This window comes from Xiphias gladius, chromosome 17, assembly GCF_016859285.1.
Source record: "Xiphias gladius isolate SHS-SW01 ecotype Sanya breed wild chromosome 17, ASM1685928v1, whole genome shotgun sequence".
NCBI classification, from domain to species: Eukaryota; Metazoa; Chordata; class Actinopteri; order Istiophoriformes; family Xiphiidae; genus Xiphias; species Xiphias gladius.
The window spans coordinates 17444467-17456952 of record NC_053416.1 but is presented as its reverse complement, the minus strand read 5'-3'; the positions used below and the strand labels follow the sequence as shown (position 1 = coordinate 17456952).

At 39.7% G+C, this 12486-nt stretch overlaps 1 protein-coding gene across 8 annotated transcripts in view; it reads right to left on the bottom strand.

Annotated features, from left to right (window-relative positions):
- Nucleotides 1–775: 775 nt before the first annotated feature.
- The window catches only part of phldb1a (pleckstrin homology-like domain, family B, member 1a), a 34637-nt gene continuing 22926 nt past the window's right edge, over nucleotides 776–12486 (bottom strand). For 6 of the 8 annotated variants that reach the window (XM_040150069.1, XM_040150067.1, XM_040150071.1 and 3 more), the window contains 10 exons: nucleotides 12285–12443; nucleotides 11900–12040; nucleotides 11098–11217; nucleotides 10934–11012; nucleotides 10475–10619; nucleotides 10041–10131; nucleotides 8491–8637; nucleotides 6942–7161; nucleotides 2672–2757; nucleotides 776–1929 (listed from right to left, as the gene is read on the bottom strand). In XM_040150069.1, the coding sequence (XP_040006003.1) occupies nucleotides 1789–1929; nucleotides 2672–2757; nucleotides 6942–7161; nucleotides 8491–8637; nucleotides 10041–10131; nucleotides 10475–10619; nucleotides 10934–11012; nucleotides 11098–11217; nucleotides 11900–12040; nucleotides 12285–12443 (1329 nt within the window). In that variant the 3' untranslated portion in view covers nucleotides 776–1788. The remainder of the gene's footprint in view (nucleotides 1930–2671; nucleotides 2758–6941; nucleotides 7162–8490; nucleotides 8638–10040; nucleotides 10132–10474; nucleotides 10620–10933; nucleotides 11013–11097; nucleotides 11218–11899; nucleotides 12041–12284; nucleotides 12444–12486) is intronic. The other 2 variants (XM_040150072.1, XM_040150074.1) reach the window with 1 other exon arrangement.

Here is a 12486-nt window from a genome sequence, read left to right as displayed (position 1 = left end):
CAGATAGTTATAGCCCTCTTTAGTGTCTAAGTTTTAAGTAGGAACGTTTACCTGTAATGAACTGAAGGAGGATGAACTGGATGTCGTTTTAATAAATATCCCTAAACATAACGTCTTTCTCGCTTCAAACCAGAGAATTAAAAATTAACATTTCAAGTGCTGAATCTAAATGGTAACTGTCAGGAGCAAGGTGCGTTTCCATGATTGCATACGCATCCGTTAAACACTCCAGCGATCCCTGCAGTAACTTAATCACACAGCCCAGTCATATGTTGTTATCTATCTGCACATGCACCTCTCTGTCACTGATTTGAAGTAAGGGCATGACAAGAGAAACACTGTGTGAATATATTTTTTTTTATTGAGGAATTCATTTAAGAACTCGTTTTTTGTGAACTTTTTTGCGAGATATCCTCTCCATGAGAATTTTTTTTCCCACATGATGTCAAATTTCTCGATGTTGAATCATGCATGTTAAGTTGCATGTAATTTCACTTTCACTTGTTTTTTAGTTTTACGCGGTCTACCTAGTTCAGGGCAAGCCATATAATTAATGACACGGAACCAGAAATACATATATAAGGTAGGACTGTCTCATCTCAGCACTTCTAGAAAAGCTTTTGTAGATAATGAGAGTTAAAGAGCCAATTAACTAATTAAACCACCTTACCATTGTTATGTAAATAGAGAAGTTGTAGTTTCTTAAAGGGAACACCTATTGTGTGCGCTCAATTAAATATGAATGCTAGTAGCTCATTAAGGCGTATGAGGTTATTTAAAGAAAGCGGGTAATTAATGACTTGTTTGTGAGAAACACCAATTAAGGAAGCTAGAACTTGTTTGTAACTGAATGTGTTCAGTTTAGCCAATTTGTCAGCAACAAATTAGTTTATCAGACAAACAAACCATCAGATGCATCGTATCGTATTTATTTTTTATTCGATATACATGGTAGTTTTACAATATCATTATAGGATTATAATTTATGAATTTTGCTAAAATGCTAATAGAAGGTTTTCTTTGATGTAAAATACAGACACATTAATACTGCGTTATTTATCTGAATGAAAAGCCCTTGGAACAATATGCTGTATAGAGAGTTATTAACATTGTATTGTAAAAATCTGCAAAACATTACATAAAGTATTTGGCACCAATACTGTGTAATACAGTATATGACTCTTTTAAAATATTTGAGAATATTTGCTACTAAAACTGGTTTACTTTATATTGTTTTGAAATATTAAAAGACTCTTTTTTTAATCTGAGAAAGGTTAACAAACTCAAAGGAAAAGTACAAATGTATCAAAAAGGGAAAAAAGGCATCAGTTAGAGTGATAACACTGCATGCATAGATCGGCTTCAGAGGCGTAAACAATTTGAGCTTATATGAAGTAAGAAATCTTCGGAGTGTTCCTCCTGAAACCTCAAAAATGATATCGTAATTATTGACAGTACATTTTGGTAACAGAATGTGTTTGATGTGGTGTTGTCTCTATAATGCTCCCTTCATAGATCCAATGGCAGGTTGCTCAAACTATTTTTCTTCTTAAATGCAGCTCTTAAATTCCTTCAAAACTGCACCTCTGTCGTGACTAAGCCCTCATATGCTCGAAGGCGTCAGGCTTTTTATGACAGCACCAGATTATTCATCTCTTCAGATGTCCATCCGTTACACATCATCAGTTTGAGCTCCAGCTCCAGCAGGGAGCAGCTCAGGTTGGCTTTCAGGTGTCTGGGTGCTCGCTCAGTCCCCCTCATCCTCCAATTCTGTCACCCAGTGGTCCCTCAGCTCATGAACTGTGTGTAGCCCTCAGCACCTGTTACTATGACATCCATCCAGATCCTCATGGCCTCCGGGGACGGGGCCACCATGTAGTAGAGCCGGTCATGGGTTTTCACACAGAAGGTCAAAGACGGGTTGGGGCTCTGGAGAATCGCGGGGAGAGAGGGAGGCTTTTTAAACCAAAGACTGCAAGCTGCACCTGTTGCATCTTTTTCCTCATTTGTCAGAACAATAGAATTTATATTACTGTAAACTACCAGTCAACACATAATTGGCTCCAATAGTCTGTTTCGAATAGATTTTTTTTGTAGACTGTAACACATTGCACTGGATGTTAAGGTGACTAAATTAATGCAACTAACAATTAGCAAAAACAACTTAATCCAGTCTAATATGGATCCCTTCTATACCTCTAAAAATATTTCCCAATTTAAAACCATTTTTCACCATTTCACCATTTTTATGTGCCACAGACACCCAATTTCAAGCATTTGATTGATGGTCACAAAATTCTGACAGTTAAAAAAGTTCAAATAAATTTAGTGTAAATGCAGAAATGTAGTTTAATTCTAACATGAGTTTATCTACCATTTTGATAAAAAGCCAAATTATGAATGTAATTAAAATAAAGTTTATTATAGGTAATTGTTAAAGTTAGAGCTGGTCCAGGACCTTCACTTATAAATGATGGTTTTTAGTACAGATCATCCGTGATTCTAAGAAACTTTAAAAAAATAATTTCCATTTTGAATCAATACCATTTTGAATCTAACCCTTCAGATTTAATTCCATTAAGTATATTGCTAAATTTAAAACTGGTAAGCATCCATGCATAGCATTATAAAATAGTCAAATAATTGTAAGTATTGAATAAAGAATGTTTACCTTGGTAGCACTACGTAGATGATCATAATAAACCTCTTCAATCGCCTGAAAGTAAATGAGCCCTTTCAGCTTGGTCTCATGCTTGTCTGAGAGGAGAAAAGGAAAAAAATATTAAAATACATTACGTCTTCTACTGATGCAAGACTTCTTCCAGTCCGAGCACCAGGCAGTACAAGCAGGCAGTGATGTGGGGATACATTTCATGTTTGTTTTTGGTCAAATCACAATAGACTTAATGTCAGTCTTCCTTTAAAGAAAAAAAGAAAAAAAAGGAAAAAAGTATCATTGTTTTTGAGCCAATGATGACGCAATAGATGCTCGGTCACAAAATGTATTTTATAAGCAAATATTCTGTTTCAAAATATCCTGTATTTCAAGTGAATTATAGCCATTTTACCATGAAATAAGGGCAACCATGAAATAATCTCACACTCTAAAACAGCTCAGAAATCCAGTGCCTCTCAAAACTCTGTCTAGAACATAAATATGTCCAAAAAAAAACCTGAAAACTAGGCAAAAATTTTTTTTAGGTTTTAAGGTGCAACTCTGAATAGGAAAGAGCTCATGTCAAACAGTGCACATTGAAAATGCAAACTCCTGCCTAATAGATAAAGTGCTGTATAATGTCAAATCTAGGATCCTATAGTATCCTGGTGAGTCCTAGCAGGAATCCAGCTCGACATAAAAGTTCAATAATCTATGAATTTATCCGAACTAAAATTGAAATATAAATAAACTACACAAATATGACTTGATGTGACTTTTTCCAGTAAATTGACTAAACTCAATTCCAAGTTAACAGCAAGCTCAATGTACTGGCATCAATTTAAAATCATCATCGGCACTCATCTTCGAATAGACATTTGTGATTCCCCATTACTCTCTTTTTAACTTTTATGATCAAGTTTAGTATTTTTACTTTGGGACAGTTTTTTTTTTCTGTCTGTCTTTTTTTGTCTTTTTTATTAAAAATTATTTGACTAAATACAATTCAGTGAGTCCAAAATTGCCCTTCGGACAGGGAAATTCAATAGTGAATACCAGATATATTTGAATGGATGAGGAGTGTCTGTTCCAGTTTAAGTGGATTTTGCAGAAATAGATTTTTCCCAAAAATAGTAGTAGTAAAAATAAATAGTTGCAGTGCAAGTAAAACAGAAGAACAATAACTGAAATCTAGATGGAGAACCCAGACACAAAGACAATTTTGAAGGAGAAAGGTGTTAACTTCTTTTCCCAGCAACACATAGTCCATGAATAGGTATGAGCAGCACTGTATCAGAGTAAAAGTTAATTACAAGTGCAAGTCTATTTCAAGCTATGCCTGAAGTCTTTACCACCCTATTAATTTGACTTGTTTTCCTCAGTCGTACTTTCTGGATTGTCTCCGTGGTTTTTTTCCCTGCTGGCGAGGTTGAGGTCTTTTGTAGATCTTAAAAAGAAATGCCTCTTTTGAATATAAGACTTGATCTTCCAGTTCAACATTTCCCTTAAAGCAGGTCAAAGCCTCAGCCCAGTCCTCAGGACTTTTGTTCTCTATTCACAGCATATACCTTTAAGCAGTTGAAAATCAAGCCATACTGAAGAGTTTGGTAGTTATGTTTCAGTGAAATCTGCAGATGGAGCTCATCGGTCGCAGTCACTGGACTGATGGGTTTTTTTTGATTGCCAAACTATGGGCATGTGTCGAGGAGACTTTTCTCCCGTCAAAGATCAATTTTATACAAATAAAATTTGTTTAAAGAGTTTCTGGGTTCCAGTTTTGTTCAAATAAAAAGGGGCCTTTTCTTTTTGTCTCTTCCATGCACGCTGGAGTGCCCGGCTAAGAAACAAACACCCAGCAACAATTAAAGGCAATCTTTTGAAATCGTCCGACACTTTCTCTTGCTCTCCCTTTTCCATAAGTCAAATCTGCTTAGTAATGAGATAAATGTTTTTGAAATGTAAGTTTCGTTTTATTAGTCACGAACAAGCCAGGAGCTAGCCTCCTCCCCAAGAAAAACACATCTAGAGAAAGTATTGCATCTTATTTCATCACCATCATCACCATCATCTTCGTCAGGAGTGAGGGGGTGAAAAGGCTAGGCAAGTGAGTGGAGAGAGAGGAGCAAAGAGAACAGGGGCGTCAGTAATGATAATATACTTGGATTGTATTTTCAACTTGATTGTAAAATAATGTCTCAAAACACACTTGTGAAGTGTTTTCATTTCAAATGTAGGGACAGTCTGATAGATGTGAATTACCAACTAACTTCAGTTTTAACACACAACAATAACGCGGAAATTCCGTTTTGTGCAGCTTTATTTGGTGTTCGGTTCCTGATGAATAAACGTTGGTGACAGAGACAGCAAAGAGCGAAGGGTACCTTCCTCAGAAAAGCCTCAGCACTGCTGTCGGGTGAACCGAGTAAGTCATCTCTTGGCCTGGTGCACAGCTGGGAACTTTTCAACATAAAGTTTACAAATACTATATATGAGTGGATTGTTATGTGAGAAAAGTGATTCGATGACATTAATCTGAAGCCCGAGTCTTGAACTGGAACAAGCCAGTCCGAGCAGAACTTGAACGTTCCATTATGGAGAAGCTAGAAAAGTTCATTTAAGTAATGCTATTTGTCCTTCATCCTGTGGAGTTCTGTTGATGCAAAGAGCGGTGAGTAGTATTTAAGATATGGTGTAACTTTTAGGCCTCGAGGGCATGAGGGCGGAAAGCGGGAGGGACATTTTTTTCTTAAGTTGTTCTTTAAGTAGTATTTGCAAATTTGCAGATTTTGAAATGCACTTTGATTGACAGTCTCAACATATGAAACAACTTTTCTGGACAGATCTTGCAAGCAAGATGGCCAGAGTTCTGGTACCTATTGTATGTAGGGATGTGTTATAGTAAACATGTTCAAAATATCAATGACATCATGAAATCCAATAGGGATATTCTAAAGATCCCATGCTTAGGGAAAGTCTTTTCCAAACCCCCCACAATATCCTACATGCCTGTCCCTACTATCAGAGACAAGGATTTCTCAGACTTACAGATACATTCAAAAAATACAAAAACAACCAATTCATTATTTTTAACACCAGAAGCGGTGTCTGTGTAAATGTGTCCACACTGCAGACACCAAAAGACAACACAAGCATGCCGTCAGAACTAAAAATCCAGATTATTCTATGGCAAGACACTTTGCTGAACATCATGTGTGTAAGGACAGTCTTTAGAGGGCAGATGGAGTAGAATGTGTTAAACAGTCCATCAAAGGGGGTGAAAAAAAACTGCTTCAGATAGGAACCTATTAGATTTTTTAATCTGATGCCTTAGTATATCCCAGTTTAAATGAGGAAATAGTATAGGAACCTTTTTAATAAACAACTTTTGAATTGTACCTATTGATGGGACTGTATCCTTCTGAGTGATATGATTTGTATGGTAATTATTTCTATTTAATTTTTAAGATATGAATATTTCGATGTCATTGTGATACCTGTGTTTTCTGTATTTGTTGGCTCCTTTTTAATGTGACGCCATATTGTTTTTTTTCTAGTGTATTGTCTCTTTACAGTACCAATTGTAATCATTCTGTTTTTATTTCCGCTCTGATGAAGACCCTGTGAGGTTGAAACCAGCAGGTGTTTTAACCAGTATGTCCGACTAAATAAAGGCTTTAAATATACAGTAACTCCTCTCTAGCTATGCCTCAGAGTCCCTGAAGAACACTCCCTTTTCTGTGATCAGTTTTTGTTACAGTTTTTGTTTCCATGTTCCCTGGACTTATTGCATGTGAGAACTTTGCCTCTTTACTTTTCTTGGTAATTGAAAATGTTGGACTATAGTTGCTTAATTTTCCCTCACCAGGTACTCACCTCAGTGACACATCAATCAAATCATCATCAAATAAATAGGATATTTGAGTTCAAAGCTAATAATTGGGGCACCTGGTCACAGGATAGGCTTGCTTTCCCTGTACTGGTTTCCAGTATGCTGTACCTTATTACTGGAATGAACTGCAACACAAGTTGAAGTTATAGGCACACATTCTTTTGCGGATATTTTTCATAACGTTTGTGATTGTTTTAACTGGGGTCTGTGTGGCAATGGTTTTATGCGACTGAATCATCTCATATTCATGTGATTTATCTTCAGGTCTCTCTTGGTAAAGAGATCTTGATATCAGTGTGCTACATCCTGAGTAAATTAAGTTCAACTAACAAATTTGCCATGATATTTAAACAGATATACCCCCATTTCATAGATGAAATTTCAGTGTATCCTCACCCGCGTAATAACAGAAGTTCCTCTTGAGACGGTCAAAAACGAACCAGCGTTTCTTCCACGATTTGATTTTGCCACCCATCTTCACCAGATGACCCTTGCACATCTTTTCTGTGAGGATGACGTAGGGGCAGGTATCTATGCTGTGGCCGGATGACTCCACGTGGGCACGAAGGTCAAATTCCTCCTTACGGTTGGGCAGGTAGCGTGTCATTGGACGGGCCTGTAAAGTTTCATATTGCTTTAATGCTGCTTACTAAATGGTGTGAGACGTGGGAATAATTAGCAGAGCTGGTTTAAAGTCTTTTGGGGCAAGTACAAGTCAGGACCCAAGACATCACAGCCAAATTACAAGTCAAGAAGGTGTCTCAGGTCTCTGAATTCCATTTAAATGACACAGTATTTGAAATTTTCTTCTAAAGCTGTTAATCTTGTTTTTTAATTGGAGTCCTTTCAATGCACAGGCCTGCTATTAAGGTATTCAAAGTGTGAGGCTATACAAGGCCTGCCAGAATTGTTTATTTTTTTAATTTATTATTCAAATCGTCAAAACAAGTCAAAAGTTGAGACTTCTACTTTCAAGTCTCAAGTCAAATCAAGTCTTTAGGGATTCAGAAGTGTCAGAGCAGTCAGATTCAAGTCAAGTCTCAAGTCCTAATTTTTGCAACTTAAATCTACAATAAGAGATATTTTGACCACCTGATGTAATACTGACATATTATCATATTATGTTTTAAGCCAATATGGTGAAGTTGATAGCAAACAGTTGCCTATTTACACACCCAGCAGATACAAAGCTATTTTTAGCTTTCTTTTTTGGTGTCCATCAACTCCTGAGGGAAATATCTAGCTCTTTAGCTGCTAAATACTTCACTATACTGTGTATGTTCATCAGCTAGCCTCTAACTTTGCTGTATGGTGTTAGGTGCTACTGTACATTGGGTTTATGAGAACTTTCTAGTTCTGCCTGCTGCATCTGAAAATGACACCAGCTAGACCAGTGAGAATGAACCAAAACACTAGTTGAGAGCCGTAAAAACCAAAACAATGAGCTGAAAGACACTAAATAGCTCTGCTGAGTTGAGGGGGACTGTAGAGTCGGGTGATAATAGTGCCTGGGTTCATCACTACGAGCAACAACTTCCAGATTAGACATAGTAATTTCATCTAGTGTTGATATAAAAGTCTGATGTCTATAACTAATACTAAGTTGAGCCAGGTGCATTTGTATTTGACAATATTTTTTTTCTTGTACTCATACGACAGAAGTCGGTAAGAAAAGACAATCAGCCAAGATCAAAGCTTGAATTATGTGTATATTATATATATTTTTACCCCCTCGTTCCCCAACCATTTTGATCTCTTTCTCTCACTCTCTCCTCCCTCCCCTCCATTCTCTCCCCCTTTCTCTCCCTTCCCTGACAATCTTTGATCTTCCCATATACCCAGCCTCTCTTTAGTGTCTCGCCTCTCATCCTCTCCCCCTAGTCACCCTCCTTCCCCTCCTCTCTCTGCTTCCCGTTGCTGTCTGCCCTCCCGCTGCTCCACTGACCTGGGAGAAGTGTTTCTCTCTCATCTTCACCTCCTCCTCCACCAGCCTCTGCCTGTGGGCCGTCTCATCCTGAAGCCTCCTCTCGGCCTCCTCTCGCCTCCTCCTCTCCTCCTCCAACATCTGCCGCCGAGCCTGCACCTCTCTCTCCTGGGAGCGTCGGGAGAGGAGAAAGAGGAACAGATGGAGAGACGAGAAGAAAAAATAACAGGGGGGAACAGAGAGACAGGGAGAGTATGTTAATGGTAGGCAAATATTGCAATACAAAGTGGATCCAAATCAGAGGAGGCACATGAGAATTCAAGTCCCAATCCAGGGTTTTGTAAAATATATCCCTTACGTCTGTCTATAAAAGGGTAAGCTTTGCTGATGTAAAATGACCCTTTGCAGCTTTCAGACACTTACATACAGGTCTACTTTGTTTCAACATGAAGAAATAATACAAAGGTAAACAAACTACTTACAACTTCATGTCAGCAAAACTTAAGCTCACTGATCACTTTGGCAGTGATAGCGGTATTCTGTGTTTTTAAGAAACATGAAACTTCTGCAATAATTCAAAGTTACGGTTTCTCGACTTTCAGTGGAACTGGTATGTTTGGTGATTATATGATCATATCACGTTAGTGTTTTACAAAATCCGTAGTCCAAATTAATTATTTCATACAAATTATAATTAAAAACTAACTAAATGTGTTATGAACTTTTTTCTGAATGAAATGAATGATGAAAATGGTGGGACATATAAGCGTTGATTGAACTGAACATCAATTTGATTATTTCAAATGTGATTTGCATACATTTGTCATATCATGATATATATCGATGTTAGTAACAATACTGTGACAGATTTTATCCACATCACCCAGCCCTAACTTCTGCAACAAAATGTGTAACCATAAAAATAATCTAAATAACTTCAGAAGCCCCTCTGGCTGCAATCTAACGTTTTTAATATTTGCCAGAAACAGACGGTATATATTATTTTGAGAGTGCCAGTCTATTTCATGCTCACTACTGAAAATAGCATGAATACAGTATATTCCAATAGTACAGCATTTGTTACACCAGAGGTGAGGAGATGACGTTTTAGTTATACCAAATGTTTTTTTGACTAATCAATTAAATGATTTTGTTTATGAGATGTTAGAAAATAGTGACAAATGTCATAATAATGTTATAATAGTCCAAGGAGATGTATTCAGATTGCTTTTTGTGTTCGACCAACAGTCCAAAACCCCAAAATTTTCAGTTTCCTATCATATATGACACAGAAAAGCAACAAATCTCAAAAAAGTGAAAAGCTGGACCTATCATTTTTTTGGCATTTTTGTTTGAAAATGACCAAAACAACCAATTATCAAGATAGTTGCCAATTAATTTCCTGTCGATCCACTAATTGTTTAATCAACTACTCATTGCAGCGCTAGTTGAAACTCGAAATGACCTTGAAGGAAATGAAGTTTTGGGAGTGATGGGAAAGCTGATATTCAGTCATGTTAGGGACACAGCATTCACGTAAAAACTCTGCAGCAGCAAAGTTGGGAACTCACTCGGTTCTCAATCAGTCTGGCTTTCTCCTGCTGCGCCTCCTTCAGCATCTTCTCCATCTCTTCTATCCGCTGGGCCTCTAACCCACAGACACTACAACACACAGAGGGAAGGAGCGTCTGAATACCCACCTAGGACAAGGCTTGGGTTGGAAAAAAGTAAACAGACAAGCCTGGAAACCAAACAGTGAAGGAAGACAAAGACAAAGGTTTCTTCATGAACACCAGCAAACTGAGGCTTTGAACTTCACGAAAACACCGAAAACTTGAAGAGGTTGGCATGGAAACAGCCGGTGTACTAGTAGTCATGGGAGCAGACATGTAACAAAACATGATGTCACTGGAAACAAAGCGCAGTGACCCTTCTCCTGGGAGAGGGGGCAGAATTGAGTGTTCCCATGGAAACAGAGCCAAATGCTTATTTTCCAGTCTCTCACCTTTCCGGGGTACATGCGGAGTTGCCAGTGGAGACGCTGGTCTCCATGCTGTCTGAGCTCTCCAGGCTCAGGGTGTCGTACGCCGGGTTCCCGCTCGGCGGCGACTGATGATGCAGGATGGAGTGATGGACGGTGGGAGACACGTCTGTTCAAGCAGAGAGAGTGCAGAGACAGCTGTCACGGGCTCGCAGTGCCCCCTACTGATAGTGCCAAGTCATTGCTACTAGTTGATTACAAACACATCCACAGCATGTTAAACTACGTAGACTGGACGCCCTGGTGATCTACTGTTCCCTCGGGCTTTAAGGAGCAAGAGGCTACAGTCATCCTCCATGTTCAAGAACAAGTGACCACAGATCTCCTCTGTAGACTCTTATCTGTCTAAAAGTCACGTGGGCACGCCAGGTGAAAGCCTCCAGTGTGCTAGAAAGATGGGATGGGACTGAGGGACTCGGGTACCTTTGCCCTGCGCAGCCAGCTGCCTCCTGGAGTCCGCGTCTAACGGGGTTGACATCTCTCTCAGCGCCAACTGTAACCCCTGAAAAGCACATGGAAAGCATCAGACGGTGAACTACGTTTACGAGCTCATTTCACTTTAGGTGCGGGCGAACAGATGTGCTCACTTTGGTGCCCGCGTGTTTCTCATGAGCAGCACCACCGGCGTGTGGCAGGGCTGCGGCGCTGCTGGCATGGGCGCATGGCGCTGCCTGTCCGACCTCGCCGTCCGATTTGGACTTCAGTAGCTGAGGGACCAAAGACAGAGCGATGATGGGTGGTTCTAGTTTCTGCTTCATGACCTGCGGCACCAGGCTACGTGTCTGGGGCAAATATAAAGTGTGATTGCAGGAAACGTAGAACTCCCCTGAGCAAATGAACAGGATTGTGGTTGTTGTGGGGGTCAAGCCCAGCGCTGATCTGACCTTTGTCCTCACTGCTTCAGCTGAGTGCAACACTGACTGACAGTCATGATTTGGTCAGTTGGCTAACAGACTTCCTTTTACGGCTCACATCCTTGTCTTACGGGACATTTTAACACGCTTTACTTTTTGGCTGCATGATCAAGTACAAAATGTAAGATTACAATTATATCAACATCTCTCTTTGACAAATCTTGGCAAACTTCCTTATTAAGCCTTATATGTCTCAGTGAATGGTACCACTCCTTCAGATATGTCCCATTATACCTTTGAGTAACGGGAGAGGTTCACAAACGACCCTGTCTTGTTTTGTCCACTAGAGGGCCTCCTTGTCCTAAAGATATGGATAGTTGAGTTGTTACTGATAATCACCTGGATTCAGGGCTTCGAGACAGTGATGCATCTAGGCCTGTCGTTGGCGCCCTTTTGCAAGGCCCTGAATTCACACACTGAAAAGTAGCTACCAGGAAAAAGTAAAGCAGTGACCGAGAAGGGGTGGAGGATTTACCTGCCCACGTCTGCGTGCGGAAAAAGACTTTGCAGGCAGTGGTGGAGGACATGACTGAGGCTCTCCAGCAGCCATGATGTCCTGGTACCAGCGCTCGAGGTTAAGAGGAGGCATTGCATTCCTGCTCAGCTCAGGCTGGCTCTGAGGAGGCGTAAAGCATCCAGCCAAAGAAGGAAGGAAGCGGCAAAGCAACAGCATCAGTAACAGAAGCATCGATCAGGTAGGAAAGGTAACAATGGATGGACCAGTACTTGTGGCAATATCAGATCAGAAATTCAGAAATTCAGCGGAAAGCTGCAGTGTGGGGAAAAGTGAGTGGTGACAGTTGTCAGTTGCCAAAAAATGCTTCTTAGAAACTGGAAACTATCAACAGGGAAAGACAAACCTGTGCAGAGAGAAAGGAGGAAGGACCAATTGCAGCTGAGCGGCATGAGAAGGCAGATTCAGAGGAGGCAAGTTGGAATGATGGAATAGTGGCGGAAGAGGAGGAATCCAGTCTCTGCATCCCAAAGATCTGGCTTAACTGACTGACTGTGATGTACTCCTTGACCCAAATAACCACCCCGTACAGATACACAGAGAAACAA